Source organism: Propithecus coquereli, unplaced genomic scaffold (assembly GCF_000956105.1).
Source record: "Propithecus coquereli isolate 6110/MARCELLA unplaced genomic scaffold, Pcoq_1.0 Scaffold224, whole genome shotgun sequence".
Classification (NCBI taxonomy): Eukaryota; Metazoa; Chordata; class Mammalia; order Primates; family Indriidae; genus Propithecus; species Propithecus coquereli.
In genome coordinates this window covers 589,586-608,316 of record NW_012147634.1, presented here as the reverse complement: position 1 = coordinate 608,316, position 18,731 = coordinate 589,586, and the positions used below count along the sequence as shown (strand labels likewise).

The 18,731-nt window shown below is 40.0% G+C and overlaps 1 protein-coding gene across 1 annotated transcript in view; it reads right to left on the bottom strand.

Moving 5' to 3' along the window:
* LOC105810959 (caldesmon-like) overlaps window positions 1-18,731 on the bottom strand; it is a 162,547-nt gene that overhangs the window by 52,918 nt on the left and 90,898 nt on the right. Inside the window, 3 exon segments of the mRNA XM_012645028.1 lie at window positions 2,428-2,455; window positions 2,458-2,486; window positions 2,489-2,561. Coding sequence (XP_012500482.1) covers window positions 2,428-2,455; window positions 2,458-2,486; window positions 2,489-2,561 — 130 coding nt within the window.

The window sequence follows — 18,731 nt, the reverse complement described above, 5'->3', positions numbered from 1 at the left end:
GAAGTCTCAATGCACAGAGAAGCAGAGATGAGTGACACAGAGTGTCCCGATGCTACCTGAGAACTGGATTCCACCAGACTGGAAGGCTAAGAGCATGTCCTCTCTTGGTTTGTTTACATGTGCCGATAGATCACCCTTTCTCCTTAAGCTATTATGACTGGGGCGTCTGCCATTTGCAAACAGAGGTTTGAGAACCCAAAACAAACATTTTATAAAATAACACAAGATAACTAGGGGAGGGGAGGTGCTCTGGGTCCAGAAATATGTGTGCGTGGAGTGGTAGGTCAGCCCTAATTGCTCTGTGGTTAAACAGGGGTCATTGTGTATTAAAGTTCCTGGACATCTTTTCGGATTTTATGAAGTGCACTGAGAGGTAGAGCAAAGTGACTAAGGTCTCTGAAAATGCCAGGTAATACTGCTTTGGGGCCACAATGGCCTTGACAGTCTCCTGGGCTACTGAATTCAGGCTGAGGCTGTATGGGGCTGGGGGAGAGTAAGAATGAACAGATATTTGATTTAAGATCTTAGTGCTAAATGTCAGTCCACTGACTCAGTTTCTCCACCAAATACGAGAAGCAACATGTAGGTCCAAAAGGGGTCACTGTTTTGATCTACAGTGGACTTTAGGATGACTGGCTTTATTTAAATTTTAAATTTGTATCTGTACATAAATATATCAGGGCTTTATTTTTTCCGTACTGGTCTTTTTTTCTTTTTTCTTTGTTGTTGTTGTCATTTAAAACTGAAATATAGAGAAAAAATGAACAAAGACAGAAAGGTAGCATTTAATGTTTTGTTCCTCTCCCAAACCTTTAAAGTCCTGGTACATTAGTATTATGTAATTTTTGACTTATCAAAATATCCAAGAGACAAAAGTGTCATAGCAAATAATATTTTTTTTTTTTTGGTAAAAAATGAAAGAAACAAGAATTAGGTATCTTGCAATAATATTTTCTGCACCTGGTTTAAAATGCAGTCAAGGAGTTGACTTCTGTCAAGTGAACTGGAAAACTTTCTCCACTGTGTTCTCTGTCGGGTTCTTGTCATGCAACCAGTCGAAAGTCTGGCTGTGATGCCTCAGCATAAAGACTTTTACATGCGTAATATCCTCTAATGGATTTTATTCTTTTAGGATTCATGGCGGTAAAAGTAAATTTATAAACTGTCTTTACGTTGTTTAGTTGAAAGAGAAAAAACCAATTGACCTGTGTATGTTGCGAGATGACAGTGCTATATGCCATTTGAACCCCAGAGAGCACTATTCAAAATTGAAAATGAAGACCAAATTCATGTGAAAAGCTTTTCCCTGTAGTCAGGATTCTGGGAGTGGCTCCCTTTCTGAAGCCATTTGTTTCCTCCTCCATTTGTTTCCATGTTGCTCCTCTTTTTCCAAAATTATTTATGAGTAATAAAGGAAGCCAGGGTCAGAACAATGGCATGTTCCTGGCTTTGCAAGAGTGGCACACATCAAAGGAAGACGTTTATCCCAGGGAACCACAGCTTTGCAGGCCTCCACCAGGCAGAAACGAAGTCGGATATTGCTGCTACTTAGCAGAGGGGAAGTGTCCTCAGTCTTGCAAAGCTGGGAAAGCTACCCTGGGGGAGGGCAAATTGCTGCTCTGGAAGCCAAGTGTTGCTTGCACGGATCCAACCTGGGCCGAGGTAATTAACATCTCTAAGCCTCTGCTTATTCTTGTGGAATTCGTAAGTGTACTTACCTCAGAGGTTATTCTGAGAATTAAACACACATGGAACGCTTAGCAAAACGCCGGGCACGTAGCACTCTATTAAATGTTAACTCAGATCGCTAATGATGACAATCTGACGTCTTGGTTTGGATTGGTTTTTTTCCTAATATGTGTTTATAGTTTCTTAGTTGGAGAAGTCTTTTTTAAAAATCAAAACCAATGTGGCTATCAAAAATTTTCTGAACTACCCAGATTTTCATCCCCAAACAGCATTCCCTTCTGGTTTCTGATTCATTCACCTACTGGGAAAAAAAAGAATCACTTCCATTCTCGTGTCTAGTTTACCAGCCTGTGCTTTACTCCAGAGCTCCGTCTCTGTCCCTGCAGGCACCAGCCTTCCTTCCCAGGCCCTGCCTGTCCCCACTGCCACCCAGCTTGTTCAACGACACTTCTCAGATCTATTTCAGTCCAGCTCTTCAGCCTCAGAGATTTTCCCTTAAAGAACCCCTTACTCACTCTCTGCCTCTTTTAAGGTGAGAGCGAATCCAGCTCAGAGTTAGCAGCTCACGTGCTGTCTCTGTTCATGCCAAGTGGAGGTCAGGCCAGGCCAGGGTGCTGCTGGGCCACCAGGCTGCTGGCACTGTGGCCTCCATTTACACTTTATTGCCAATAAAACTATGTATATGTGCATCACCCAGGATGGTGGGCCAGGGTGCAACCGTCAGGTGGTAATACTGACCTCTAGGGGCTGGCTTCCCTTCACACAGAGAGTCTTTATCTTCTCACTGAGTTCCAGACTGTGAAGGCAGCCTCTTGCTTAGCTGTTACCAAATCAGTTTGTAGCTTTTTCACTGTCTTTTTGTGCTTTAGTTTCTTAAAAAAATAAGAATTTCCGTCACTAGAGACAGATGCATCAAAGGAACGAAAAGAATTAATGATGTCAGAGCAAACACTTCCTCTGAAGCCCCACTGAGATGTTCACCTAGAGGGAGTCCTATTCGTGGTCCGTGTAGCAGAGTGTATGTGCTCTTGTCAGAGCATGTGAAGCTCCAGCAATAAAAGCCAACCCTCTACTTCACAGTATCTTCTACCCTCTCAAAGCGCGTTTAATCAAGACCCTGTGGATTGGTTGCTCATAATAAAGGCAATTAGAGAACTCTAGTTGCCAGCTAGCATTTACCACTGAGGTGCTAGTGTCTAAAAGTATCAGGGTTTTTATCCAATCTATAAGTAGACTCATGTGAAACAGAGCCTTGATTCTGAGTCATTTCCCCCCAAATCATGATGGTTTGCATTCAAATAAACTCTAAAGTGTATGATGTGACCACAAAATGTTGGTATTTATAGATATTTACTATGGTATCTATATAGGGAAAGTGTCAAGGGTAAGAATGAGTTTTTAAGCAGTAGAGGACAGGAATGCCTTGCTATAAAATAATCTGATTTATGAGATCTAAACATTTGGGAGAGCTACATTAGGACGTTGTTACATAACCAAAGGATGCACCTTGAGACTTTATGACTAGAAAATTCCTTTTATGAATTTCAAAGTGGCTTTGATTTATCAAAATTGGATTTATCTGCGACTTTGGAGAAGCTGTCTATTGTGAAAAGTGCTGCATTTGCACTTGTGTGTAGCTGCCATTCCACTGAAGAGCTCACCTTGCCAAGTCTTTGTGGGCCAGTGATTAGGAAGCCCAGAAAACAAATGACTAACATTTCTTACTGGACATAAATCTTGAGATAGGGGAAGGGATGGTTTTGCTCAGCAGGGGAGAGTGTGTTCTTGCTTCACCTCTGAAGGCAGCACACTTGGGCAGCAGAGAATGACTCTCCTCTATAAGAGTAAATCCAGTAAATTCAGTTTATCAAAGATGGGATCAAATAGACACAGACGTCCCATTTTTAAAGACAGGTTCTCTTCCAGGCCCAAAGTAGGAAGATCAGGACTTCATTAAAGCTTAATTAATGGCATAAAAATGACTAATAAAGAATGGTAGTCATGGAATTTCTTTAAAGGGAGGTGGAGGAGTAGAATCTGGCAGAGTTCACCCCGCACCATCCAGGTGAGAAGTGCTCTGAGCCACAGCGGGGGTGCCTGGTCTCCGTGGCAGTTCTAGAGCGCTAGTTAGTATTCATGGACTCACTCCATCATCGTACTCATAGTTACGAAGCATCCCTGGGTGTCAGGTGCCGTGTTGGCCAGTTGTTGAAACATTAAGGCTGATGAAGTCTCTGCCTCCAGGCCACTAAGATCCCCTAACTAATTCCCTTCCTTTGAGTCTCTATTCACTGAAAACTTTCCTAATTTGGCCTGCCACGTACATTAGTTCAGGGAGAGACTGATCAAGAAATATGTTGAGTATTTGACAGCTGTTTCTAATGATAAATTATTAAGTTGTCATGCTGATGTACACCTCCTCTTTTGTTGGGTTGGCTCAGCTTGTTCAGTAAGGACCTTGTCCGTCCGAGGCCTGTGGTGAAAGCACCTCTGAGGCCCTGGGTGGCCATCAGTGACCTTTCCTGATGCTAATTCAAGACTGTTCCATGCTCAGATTTTTATGCTTTCCTTTTACCACTTAGAACTTTGGAGCTATAAAGTGGGAAGAAGGGTACAGAAATGAAAATTGAGAAAGTGGAGACAGTGAAGGAAAGTATGGCAAGAGGGATTTAGAAGAGAGTGCTGATTAAAGGTACCAGAAAAGAACTGATGATGATATGCATGCTGAACTGTTAAGGATTAAGTGTACTGATGAGAGCAAATTCCACTGAAATGCATAAAAAAGGAAGGCAGGTTGATGGATGGATAGAGAAATGAATAGATACGTGATAAATTGAAGATAGCAAAATGTTCATGGTGGCGTCTAGTGTTCACTATAAAATTATTTCAACTTTTCTGTATGTTTGAAATTTTTTATTATAAGAGCTTGGGTAAAGAAAGAAGTGAAGAATTAGTTTCCTTACATCGCCCTTCCCTTAATTCTTAACAGATGGTATTCAAATTCTCAGACTATGTCACAACCATTCATATGTAGGTATGTATTTTTCTAGAAACTTTTCTCAAGGTATGCCTTGATAGTAATTAAACAAAAGAAAAAATAAATGTAGCTCGGTGAGAATTGATGGGCAGTCACTAGGAGCTGGCCTGGTGTCTGTCACTAAGAAAAAGTCCTACCAACACATTTCCATTTTGACGGACGACCTGGCAGGTAGAATGCAAGGACGTGGCGTGTACACACAGTGCTGCTTAGTGTCAGTTAACATTGTCAGTTAAAATATTTAACTCTTATTTCTCTTATGGTGATTATGTGTTCTGCCTCTTCTTATTGTTATAATATTTGTATATTTACCTGACGATCTGAGAAAGAAATTGAGGGTATCTAATTTGGAGAAGACAGTACAGTACACAGGACAGTCATGACAGTTGACTTGAGTCATCTAAGGGACTATTCAAGAGGAGAGGAAGTTGAGTCAAACGGCGCTGTTCTGAAGAGACCATGAAGAACAATGGGCAGAAAACACAAGAGGCAGCGTTTGGCACAACACGAGGAAGCAGCCTCCGACAGTCAGAGCTGCGTCCGCAGCAGGATGGGAGGGCCCCGGCAGAGACCTCCTGCTCCGGGAATGCTCCAGTGGAGACTGGGGGACACCCTCAGGCAGGCCCCCAGTAGCCCAGGACCCAGGTCAGCAGGTCGCTGGGGGTCCGGCTGCCCCGCTCTTTGCGCCTCTGGCTTCCTCCAGCCCCCCAGGGGGACAGCACTCGAGTGAACAGGCACCTCTAGGGCTGGCACACGTGTCAGGGACACTGTAAAACTAATTCTGGTATTTGCGAGAAGTTGAATAAAAGGGCCAAGAAGGCTCATGGGTCCCTTAGAATTCAAGGATAATGTGACTCAAAATATACAAACTTTATTATTTAGTTATAAGGGAAAGGGGTGGGGAAAATTAAATTTATATTAAAAATTGGATTAAAGACCTCAATTGGTTGCCTAAGATTTCTGTTGAGACCTTTTGATTATTCAGATACATTTTACAATAGTTTAACATCTTTGTCTTCTTTTTTTTTCTTTTCTCCAGACAGAACTGCTGTATGCTATTAATTCGTAGCTTTAATCAAGCCCTTTGGACATTTCAAGTAATTCAATTTGCCAACATGTTTTTTTATTAGTCATAGACATCAAATGATTTCAGCAACAATAATATTTTCCTTTGCCTTTTTGGTGTTCACTGGCAAGGCAACCCGAGTGTTGTACTTGAATCTAACGGAGTCTGTTACGGTCTCCTTAGTAACTAGAACTCTGCGCAGTGATTACTGAAAGGATAGGAAGGCTTTATAGCTTGGAGGTAAATTCCTATTACCTTGCTCTTTTCCTACTTCTCCTGAACAGGGTGGAAAGAGGGAAGGAAATCATGTATTTGTGCAATGTTTTGAAAAGGAAATATCTATCTGTATCATATTGCTGAATGGCTTGCATGATACCAAGTCGAAGAGAATTAGAAATAACCAAGGAACTATTTATAGACGAGTTTCAACACAAAGTTGCCAGTACTGTTTGAAATTTCTGGGTATTTCCACACACTTTGACTCGTGGCTTTGGTTCTGAGGCTGGGATTTGTCACTCACTGGCCATGAGAAACTGGGCCAGCAATATATTTCTGAGCCTTAGATCCCACTTCATAGAACTATTGTGGGGATCCAATGACATAGCATAGAAATGACAGTACCTAGCACCATGCTTGCAAAATAGTAGTTATGTCTTTCTGTTTTTACCATTATTCCTTGAAACACATAGGGAAAGTGTCAACTCTTCAGTAAAACACTAAACTATCTTTTCTAAGGATGTCCTTGTCATACTTCACAGAAATTAAAATTGGTACTTAATTGATAGCAAGACTTTTGTTTTTTTTTCTTTCTTTTTTTCAATTAAGTTTTCTGCATGATTGCATTGATCTCCTTCTCAGTTTGTATGGGTAGACAAAACTTAAGCTGATGACCTGCAAACAGACGCGCAAATAGCCTTGATCCAATCCCCGCAGAGCTGGCTGGTGCCCAGGCAGATTCGGAGGCTGCCTGCTCCGAACAGCGTGAGGAGCGACCGAGGACTGGCCTCTGCTCCCCACAGCAGTTCTCTCTTGAGCCTGCCAGGGCAGAGCTTCCTCCCACTTTGTCTGAATTCTACTGTGTCCATCCCACCCTCCTGCGCTTAGAGAGCACACGTAACAAAGACAGGGCTTTTGCCTTCAGGAGGCCACTGATAAAACGGTCACTACAGATGAACGAGAGATTTGGTTTGAATACAGAAAGTCTAGGTAGGTTCCTCCTTGCAGTTCTCTTCTAATAGTCCTTCACTAGGAATGAAACTAATAAAAAGGATAGTAGCATTTGGGTGCCACTTGACTTAAAAATCAATTTCCCATGTTTTGTTTTGTTTTATGTTTATAATAACCTCAGGAGAATACTTTAAAGTCTAGGGATGCCAAATATGTGCCACGTGTGCACCTTCCCAGTCCATGGCAGGCCTTTGATTTGGGGATTCTTTCGCCCTGTGTTCCACCCCTGGCTTCGCAATCCTTGACTCCCAGCAGCCACTGCTCGCTGGTGCAACTGAACTGTCGCCTGTGTTAGTATCCGCTGTGCAAATGAGAAAGCGGAGCTGCCGGAGGGTTCGAGAGCGCGTACTCCTGGCTGTACAGTAAGTAGATAGCTAAATGGACTTAAACCAGGTCTTTTGATTCCAGATGCTGACTTTCTTTTCAATGCCAACATTGGTCTTCACTGATCAATAGAACTATTAATTTTTAGAGTTACTTAAAGGTAACCTAGAAAGGCAATGTGACAGGCTTGGCTAAAGCAGAGTAGCTTTGCCATGTGATGGGGAGGCATTTATTGGATGGGTTGCCATGATGCCTCTAGAGAACCTACAGATAAAGGAAAGATTTGATGAGACCAGCTAAGGGCAATCTGTGCCAGGTGTTGTTCTTTCCCCTTAGTGACTCTCAGAGGGTCCTGAATTGATTGTGGTGATTGGGATCATTCTGTTGAGTCATCTGAAGTGACAAAGAATGCATCAGATGAATCTTTCTTACAAAATGCCTTGAAGGGAAAACAATCACAAAGGCAAATGTAGCTTAGTCTTATTTCTTTTGCTAAGATCACAGGGAGCTAGTTGATACACAAACCTTTGGGACTCATCATAACCGTGACCAAGAACCTCGCCCCACTTGACCACCACTCAATGCTTAATGGCCAAGAGAGTCAGATCTTGGAAATCGGAGCTGGTGTTTTCCAGTTCTCTGCAGTCTCTCTCCCATCTGAGTCCCAGGTCACCTTGTTTTCTGTTACAAAATGCTATAGAAATACATTTTAATTACTAGCCAAATCCAAAAGGTTTGGGATTTCTAATAAAAAGAAAACGAATTCCCAGTAATTAAACAAACAACCTAAATCACCATAGGGGAAAATCTGCCCATGGTTGGAGCCAAGTCTCAGTTCTTTCCCTCTGTGGGATGATAAATAATTATTAGAGGCAGAAGCGGAGTTTGCCAGCAGATGTTCTGCTTTCCAGAATGCCTGATAAGTGTTTGTTTAAGGGAAACTGCAAATTAATACAAGATAAAGAGATAATGTTGCATTTGGAAAGAATTCCAATGATAAAGTAGAACTTTCTAATAATAGAGTTGTCCAAAAATTAGAATGTTTTGCCCTAAAATACAATATGCTCTCCTCCCCTGCATGTTGTATACAGGCCATTCTTGGGAATGTTCCAGAGGGAAGCTAACAGTTATTGACCACCTGCAATATGACAGGCATGGCTCTGAGAACTTTATCTGCACTAGCTCATTTCATTTTTATAGAACCTCAGAGAAGCAGAACTATTATGAATCCCATTTAGGTGCGAATACTGAGACACAGAAAGGTTTAATTAACTTGCCTGAAGTGAAATGATGAGTCCCAATTCAAATCCACGCAGCCTGTCTGCAGACTGTGTCTCCATCACTATGTTTTGCGTACTCAATGTGCTACCCAGTGTCCTACATTGTGGGGAGTTTAAATAAGAAGACATTTCAGATTCTATAAATCCATTTCTAAAGCAAGTGGGAGCAGTGTCTAACTTCTGACAGTGAAGTCTTAAAGTCATGGACTTGACCACTCAGTATGAATTAGAGTCAGATAGAACCATCAAATGTTAGATGACATAGAATTGGATGCACTCTTAGAGGCCAAATTGTCCAGCCCTAGCATTTTGGAGATGTAGAAGTAGAAGCAGAGAAAAATAAAATGACTTGCCCAAATTCACAGCTAATAAAGCTGCAAGAGGCAGGACTGAGAGCCTGGTTATCTAACTCCTCATTTCAGTCCCCTGCCCGCCCCCTGGCCCCGATATTACCCTGCTCCTTAGCCATATGACCTGTAGGGCAATAGGATGCTATATGATTGGAACCTAGAGTGGTACCTAAGATCCCTCAAGTTAAGGTCCCAGCATCGGAAGCAGAGCACGTTAGGCAGGCAGCCTTCCCTTAAAGCCCTCTTTATACAGAGAGCCAGGGCGAAACAGGCACAGGTCACTCTAGCATATATTGGGGTTCATCTGACAGAAAGTCTAAGCAATTGAGATCTTGCTAATTTGAAAGAATAAGCTGGATCAGTGTCTACCAGCAAACTTGCTTTCATAGGGCATTCTGCTATATGCTGTATTCTAATGTCAAAAAAGCCCATTTCTGAGATTAAGGGGTTTCTGCTTTCACATTCTTTTCTTTGTGCAATGCTATCTCATCTTTCTTACTCAGTAAACATTAATCAGGCTGATAATCAGAATTTCATGAGAAGGAAAGAACCTATAGTGCAATACCTAAATTTTCATATTACTGGCTGAACACAGCAAAGAACAAAACTGAGCACTCAAGCAGGTCATGCAAAAAGAAAATGTTGCCAGTACCTGCTACACCCAAATCTGCTTCTTGGTTTTAGGATCTCAAATCACACCCTGAGAACACAGAGAGAAATGCATTGTCACACCTAACAGAGCCTGGCAGGAAGCTGTTTTCCAGTCCAATTCTCCCCGGGGACAGAGAGCACCCAAAGAGCCAAAGCTGTAGATGAAGCAATTTCAGTTTCTCAGCCCCACCTCCGGAGGTGTTGGTACTGTTGGCAAAGGCTGTAAGAAGTGCCGTGAGTGGCAGAGAAGAGAAACCAGAGAGCAAAAAATTTACAAGTGGTGGAAAAGAACTCCCATACCTGCTCAGTGAAAGTGCTGCTGAGCTCCTCTAACATGATCACAAAATAATGAAGAGCTTTTCTCTGCAATGACTTTATAATTGGGCAGATACTGATTTTTTTCCTCTGCGCCCAGCACTCCCTTTGCACTTGACTCAGGCTGCCTTCTGGAAGAAAATGAGCAGCTATTGGCCATCTGTGACTTATCTTGAATCATAAAGCACTGGCATGTGTTTAAGGACTGGAAAACGGAGATCCTGAAGCACCAAGGAACTTTAATCATTTTAAGGATTTTTTTGTGCAGTAAAGAGAACCTGATTAAATTAACCTTCCCAATAAATATTCTTCTCCTTCACAGACTCCACTCTGCCCCGAAAGCTGTGAAATTACGTGGGATACAGGCTCAGGGAGGTACAGGAGCTGGCCGTACAACAGCGTAACGAATGGTAAAGAAATCCAAATAGAGGAAAGGAAAATTATCATAACAGGAGAAATGACGCTCGGACAGCACGAAAGAGCTTTGTACCCTGTCCAGGAGAAATTAGAGAAAGCAGCAAAGTGGGAAGTTTTCTGGGATATGTATTATTTTCTCATAAAATACAATGTTTAAAAAACTGCACATTTCTTATGGCAGAGTTGAAACAATTTTCCAGCAGAAATATCTAGGTTTAAAGTGAAAGGGACCTGATCTCATATTAAAATGCATTTCCTGTGCGAAAAGTGAGAGAGCGTGTGGGTGAGTGTTTTGGAAATTGATGAGTGGCATGATATTAGTTAATAGTGTTATATTATTTTAGAATCTTCATTCTTTATAAGTAGAACTTCTGAGACAGTTCTCGGCAATGAATCATCTGAGCACACAGCTGTACAGTAATATCTGAAAGTTGCATATTATATAGCTACAATTAAATGAATAATTTGTCAATTCTTTAATTTTTCAATTGGTTTAACCTAGTTTGTGTCTGGAAACAAAAATATTTTCATAGGGGCAAGAATCTTAACTTTTCCTTTAAGAAAATTTAAAATTTCGTATCAGGTCATTGGAAGCAATGGTTGACAGTTAATTTAACTAAGAGCATTTAAATACATAATGAAGAAATTACCGGAAATTAAAGCATTGAACTTGGCTTCTAGCTTAAGATGTGGTCTTCCTTTTTTTTTTTTTTTTCCACTTGTACTCGAAAGTTAATATTCACTTGACTATCAAACTAACTGGGCCATATAAGTGTTAGAATAAGTTAATGAAGCAGATGTTTTCTTCCTTGAGGAAGTCACAACCACTTAGTATTACTGAGCCACAGAACCGATGATACAGAGTCTGCATATACTGAGATCAACTGCTTTTAACTAGAACCTCAGAGAGTGTTCTACAGTTCAATTATGGTTGCTACTCTAACAGTTCTCTTTTCTTGATTTTCCTCTTCTCAGTTCCTTCCCAGCTATCAACTATAATGAAGGGGACACCATATTGTAAAATGGCTCCAAGAGTGTCCTTTAGTTAGAGAAACCAAGTTCCTCAGTGTGCTGTAGGCACAAAGCAAAGAAAGGAGTTGATTTTCAAATAAATTACAAACATACAGTCTCGACAACTATAGATATACCCTAATCATCAAAGCAGAACTACCTTTAAGTTCATTTGCCCAAGAGCTACAAGACACGGTCACTTTGGGCGTCTCATTGCAAACATATTTTGCAGTCCCTCCTCAATTCTGTTCACATTTATGCCATTTTCTATATGTGTACTGAAGATATTTTACCTAGTATGGGTGACATTGTAGCCTGTGTCCATTTGATGACAAGAAAATCGTGTTTCCAACACTGAAACAAAATTGCCCCTTGCTTTTCTGAGCTAAAACCTTAGAGTCTGACAATTGTTAGCTGAATCTGTCCCTTCAGCTTTTCTGCAGCTCGTGTCCTTAATCACTGGGGCAAACCAACACCCTGAACCTTTAAAGGCGATGGGAGAGATACAATGGTTTGCCACACCTGAAAACTTCTTTACTAAAAGGTATCAGTCCTGTCTGGGGAAGTATTCATAGTTTAGCACTTGAGGAAATGGCCTAAACATTAAGCAGGATTTGCAGCCTGAATCAAGTTTCATTTCTCATACTCAACATTCCAGCTGTGATTTTTTTTGTTGTTGTTAGTTATATATACACATTTTTGTCTTTTTCTTCACCACTATTTAGAGAAGGTTTTTTGTTCATGTCATGAAAGCACATTTTATAGGTGGGGAGAGAAGAATATTTGGATTTATATATATACTGATTTTCAATAGTCCTTAGAACAAAAGTTTAATTTCAGAATCTGATGCTGTACGTGAATTGGGTTTTGTGTATGTGAGGTGGAATGGCAGAGGCACAATCCAGGAGAAGCAGCACTTGGCACTTGTGAATAGCATGTAAAGAGTCAGAGAGGGAGGGAAGGTGTGGCGGTGATGTGAACTTTTACTATGGAGACGTTAGTAAGTTTCAGATTGCATATTTTAACAAGTCTAAACAAACGTCCTTGCTATAAAACAAGTCAGCAAATACAGATTATTCCTTGGTCTTCTTGGACTCAAAGGTCTATCTCTCTTTTTAATTCACTCTCTAGCAAGGCGCCTTCTCTAATTGCATTACAAATCTAGCACTGAAAAGGTAGCACGTGAATCTGAACTGCTAAGCAGGGATCTTTAAGCAAATCTCAATGTCTGTCTGGTAGACCTCTAAGCCTGTTCCCATCAACACACCCTCATCTCTGAGATATGCAAGGATAACAGGTAGGGAGGGGAACATGTGGACTTGGCATAAAACCACTTGCCTCATCTCTTGCTAGTGATGTATGGTGTCACAACTTCCCAGAGTCTCGGATTGTAAGATTTGAGGATAATCATACGAGTTGTTCATCAAGAAAAGGTAAAACATTTCCCAACTTAGATAACTGGTGAGTTGCCTGTTATGGTCCTGACCCAGAAAACCCACAGGAGCCATATTTGACCAGTTCTGGTTTGGACTTGAGCTTCTGGGTCATCTTTTGCAATAGTGGGAGCAACACTGGCCTGACAGAAGACTACTCAGATACGGAAATGTTCCGTGCCCAGAAATTCATCCTTGGGACCCCTGCATTGAATCTGATCCCCTCTAAATAACAGTGGGACCGACCCAGGATCAGCCAAGCTTCTGTGAAACTAAAGCTTGTTCCACAAAATGTACAAGTAAATACTTTTTAACTGTCTAAAGGAAAGAATAGATGAATAATGTACTCCCTAATTTTGCTCAAATATCATGTGTCAAAGTTGAAACTGACTTCTACATTCTCTAATTTCAACTCTATAGTGCCTTATCCAAACTGACAATGCCAATTACTCTGAGTCACAAATGAACTTGACTTTTCAACTGGAAGACATTTCCTCTTTTTTCTTTTTAATTGTGGTACAAAACACCTAACACAAAATTTACCATCTTAATCGATTCTAAGTGTACAGTTCAGTAGTGTTAAGTACAGGCACATTGTTGTGCAACCAATTTCCACAACTTTTTCATCTTGCAAAACTGTCTAATACCCATTAAGACAACTACTTCCCATTTGCCCCTCTTTCTAGCCCCCAGCAACTACAATTTTACTTTCTATATCTATGAATTTGACTACTCTAGGTACCACATATAAGTGGAATCATACAGTATTTATCTTTTTGTGGTTGGCTTATTCACTTAGAATAAAGTCCTCAGGGTTCATGTATGTGGTAGCATGTGTCAGAATTTCCTTCCTTTTTAAGGCTGAATAATATTCTATGGTATGTGTAGGTGACATTTGGTTTATTCATTCACCCATCGATGTATACGTATGTTGCTTCTACTTCCTGGCTATGGTGTGGAAGACCTTTCTTGAAGTAGTAATCATGGTAGTACAATGATTACATTATTTGCCTTTTCTAAATAAACTGAAACTCTCTATCTTTTAATTACAAATTTCATTCCCATTTCCCCAAAATATTTACTTTTTGTTTTTGTTGTCAACCAGATATATTGATCCCAAAGAGGAAGACATTTAGAAGCCACCTCAGATCTTATTATATGATTCTGGTAGGGCAATTTCTAGTGCAGATTTCTAAATTAGGCTTTCCTTTTATGTCTGACATAGAGCCTTCCTCCTTTTTTTTTTTTTTTTTTTTTTTTTTAATAAAGGAAAGGTCTATACTACTGTCACTATGACTTACAATTCTTTTATTTGGAAACGCAAAACCCCACTGGCAGACAGAGCCAGGCCTGGGTTATCAAGCAGACATCACGCTATGCATTAGCCTAAGAAACAGGTTAATTTTGATAAATACCCACTGGCTGTTAGAAAAGAGTTACAGAGGAGATCATTACTGTCAGACAAGCGAATTCAGTGATGAGCCTCTTTCCTTCAACTACTCTTGTGGAAAAGGGGTTTTAAGGCTTCCCTCTTTTGCTACAGCCTCACATCTGCACATCAGATCCATCTGAGGAGCTTTTTAAGAATACTTATGCTCAAGATTCTCTCTAATCCTACGCAATTAGAATTTGGGTGTGGGACTGTAATCTGTTTTTTAGGCTTTCTTGTTGGTTCTGATGTGTACATCTGCAAAGGTCAACTGGAGGATATCTGTAGACAAGAGCCAGGAGCGGGCCACAAAGGCAGTATGAATGTCCTTGTGGGCATGTGTGTCCTTGTATACATGAGGGCACTTAGGCAAGCCTGATTGTGTGTTGGGGAAGTTGGCACAGCAGAAACTCCAGATCGTTGCCGATGGTGGAGGTTTCCATGGGAACCTGGTCCATGTAACATGTCTGCCATTTTTCTGTAGAAGGCCAATATCAGCTTTGAAGAGAGATTAGTTGATGCATAGGAATTGCAGGTTTTGGAAATTATAAATATTGCAGCGCAGTTAAGGAATTTGTGGAGTATATCAGCTTCCTTTCTTAGGGTAAATATGAAGAGATAATAATCAAAATACCAAACCGTACCAGGTAATTCAAAGCTGCAGCACTCCCTCCCTCTGAGTTGGAGAAAAACCCCTCTGTGTCTGATTCTTATTTTTATCTTATTCTTATCAGTCCTTCTGATTCTTATTTCCCACCCACAACTCCCTTGAAACTCCTTGTAGGTCAAAACAGCTAAAAAAAAAAAATACATAACTGTCTTCACACATACTGTATTGTTCAAAGTTATTTCAATGACTTTCATAAGCTTCAAAGAAATCAAGCAGGAAAATTCTAAGTCCTTTCCCTAACTCCATCGACAACAGGATCATCTGAGGCAAGTGCCTTGATGTTCACTTTCTTCAAATGCCAACTGGAACTTTTTAAAACCACTTCAGGCTTATATATGGATGAATTAACTCATGCTGTGAGTGCTTTGAGCCTGAAATGTTCAAAGTGAGATGTGGAACATGGACAATGAAAAAAAATAATTGTAGAAAATCTTTTTTTAAGCTTTAAAGTTATAATTTATTTTTCTTATCTTAAAAGTAATCAAAGATGTTAAAAAAAAAACCCATGCTTCTTAAATGCTTTAAATCCCTTGCTAATCCCTGTGTATACTTAACACACATACATATTCTCCATAAAAGAAAAAGAAAACTTGTCAGATTTGTGGCATAAAATATCTCAAGGATCTTTGCTGACTAACCTAATTTTCTTCCACCATGGGAGCAAAATCTTATGGGATCTTGAAGTATTCCATTATTCTAATATATGAAAAGGAAGAATCTTGCTTTGTTATTTGAAAAGGCTTAATGGGAAGCATAGTTAATAGCTAGGCTTTGATCATTTGGATTGTTTCTGTTTATTCTTTCTATTCAAAACTGGCATCACTCTTACATACTTTTAAGGAGAGAAAATACTGTACCTAGTCACTTTTATATTACTTTTCTCAATAGCACTCTTTATTTTTTTATGGGACTTTTATTGCTGTCTTGTATGACAGAGTAAATAGGGAAGTGCCTATAAATTAGATAAGGAAAATTATGCTATAAGTGATATTTAACCTAGGAAAGCCAAGTAGGCATTTAACAAGTGCTGAACATTTCTGTTGGACTGATCCCTTCTTTCCAAGCACATAATCTACTAAAAAACTTTTTAGCCTAAGATTTTGCATGTTTTTCTCACCAGGTTAAACTTTCCAAAGCAGATCAAATTTTAAGAGTGAATACAGCTCATTAGAAAGATCTTGTATTTCTGAGATCCTCAATAATTTAGTTCAGTTCAACAAACATTTACGGAGTATGTCCTATGTGCCAGGCTTGAAGCCAGATGCTGAGTAAATGAAGCTAAGACAAATAAAGCATAATTCCTTTCCTTTGGAAGCTTTTGTCTTGTGAGAGAGACAGATATACAATACATTATTAATATAATGTTTTACGACAGGTATACAAGAAGGAAGTCACTCCAGTGCACACAAGCTGAGGTTGATAAGCAGCATTGTCTAGGGAGGAAACCATGTGAGGTGCAAGGTATAGAGATAAAAAGCAGAAGGCGTAAGTCTTGGTCATGAAAAAGAACCAAGTAAAAATGTGAAATAAAAACTACGATAATTGAAAACTGTATGCGTAAAACCATGGACTAGATATAGCTGACAAGAGACTTAGTAAATTGGTAGATGATCTGGGGGAAATTGTGAGAATCCATAGGAATGAAGACACGGAAAATATGGAAGAACATTTAGGAGACATGATGGCGCAGGGAAGGGAATCTCCAATACAAATCTAACACGCTTTCACGAGAAAAAAAAGAGAGAATGGAGGAGAGGCAATATTTGAAGTAAAAATGGTGGAGAAATTCCCAGAAACAAAGGGAATCCCTCAAATTTAAAAATTACATTGAGTTCTAGCAAAAAAAGTTTAAAATGGACACCCTGGGTCTTGTTCCTAGAGATTGTGATTGACCAGGGCTGAGCTGGAGCACGAGTCTCCATTTGGATAGACTCCCCAGTGATTCTGTGGCACGGCCAGATTCAAGAATCAAAGGAGTGGTTCTCAAACATAGTGCACTTAACAATCACATGGGGAACTAATTAAAATGAAAATTCCTGAGTCTGATCACAGAGATATTAGACTGGAGAAGGCCCTCCTAGGAGGCTGAGTTGAATATTAATAATTAAACATGGTTTATGGAAGAAATAAAAGTGGGGTAGAGTGTAACAGCTGGTTCTACAATTTAGAGTTTGTCCATCTAAACATCTCAGGCACAAATAATTCACAGATTTCTCCTTGAGAGACAGATACTTCTCCATCCTAAAGAAAAAAGCAGTTGGGAAGCATTAATAGTCTCAATAATACAAACTCCATGGGGACACTGGCATGTGAGCAGACAAATGCTCCAGGTAGAAATTCATGGTTCATTTCTTCATTTAGTACATATATACTGAGCACAAATTTTATGCAACAATATTTTTATAAGTACAGAAACATTGTCAAAGGATTTGAGGTCCTTGATCATGACTCTGTATGGCTTTATTATATTGTTTTTATGTCCTTATAAACCATTATCTGGCTCCTTTATTCTGAGTACAGCTTCAAATTATGGACTTGGCTTGTCTTTTTCTTCTATTTTTTTCTAGCTGTGAGGTGGTCATTGTGAGTTTATACAGTAGCTGGACCTCTCTTGTTCTCTGTATTCTTTGTAAGTTGGTGCCATGTGGGGGCAAATGCCTCATGCAGAGACATATGAAATGTTTATATGTTTATCACAGATACACTTAGCAACCCAGGGAATACTGGGATAAGTGACAGAATCATAGTCCCTTCCTTCATGGTGTTTAGAGTCTAGTTATGGAAACAGACATAAAACAATTACACACATGCAGTCAGTTGCCAACAATGACAAGAATTAAGGAGTGACACATAGCCTCTGAGAACTTAGAAGAGCAGTGACCTCATAAAAGAAGTCAGGAAAGATTTTCACAATTGAAGGAGACATGAAGACTTAATAAGAGGCACTAATTAAGTGAAGCAGGGAGAAAAGCACATTAAGGCAGAAGGAACACTATGTGTAAAGGTAGGTCTTGCAACAGAGGAGAAATGGTGAGCACCAGGGTGTGCAAGAAGCCCAGTGGGCTCCAGTAGAGAAAGTGAGAACCTGCATAGACAGAAGCCTGGTGGGTGAGGTCAAAAGCAATGGGAGCCTCCGTAATATGCTGAAATAATAATAAAAAAAAAAAAGCAATGGGAGGTGACTGAAATGATTTATGCAGGTGATTGACAGGATAAGATTAATAATTTAATACTAATAATTATAGTGGTTAGCATTTATTCAGTGCATGCTATGTGCTGAGCATTGTTCTGGGTGTTTTATATGTATTAACTCATTTACACACAAAACAGCCCCATGAGATAGATACTATTTTTTGTTCTCATTATACATATAAGAAAACAGAGACTTAGAGCTGTCATCCTGCATGATGGTTAACTTTATGTGCCAACTTGGCTAGGCTACGGTGCCCAGTTGTTTGGCAAACAGTAGTATAGATGTGCTGTGAAGGTATTTGTGGGTATGATTAACATTTATAGTCAATTGACTTTAAGTAAAGTAGATTACCCTCCATGATATGGGTGGCCCCAAGCATTCATTCGAAGGCCTTAAGAGCAAGGACTGAAGTTTTCCAGGGAAGAAGGAAGGAATCATATCTCAAGACTTCAACATAGAAACCCTGCTTGAGTTTCTAGCCCAGGCCATCCTATAGATTTAGAACTCAAAACTACAATGTAAACTCTTACCTGAATTTCCAGTTTGCTAATCAGGCCTACAGATTTCAAACTTGCCAGCCCCTACAATTACCACATGAGCCAATTCCTTAACATGAATCTCAATCTCTTTCTCTCCATA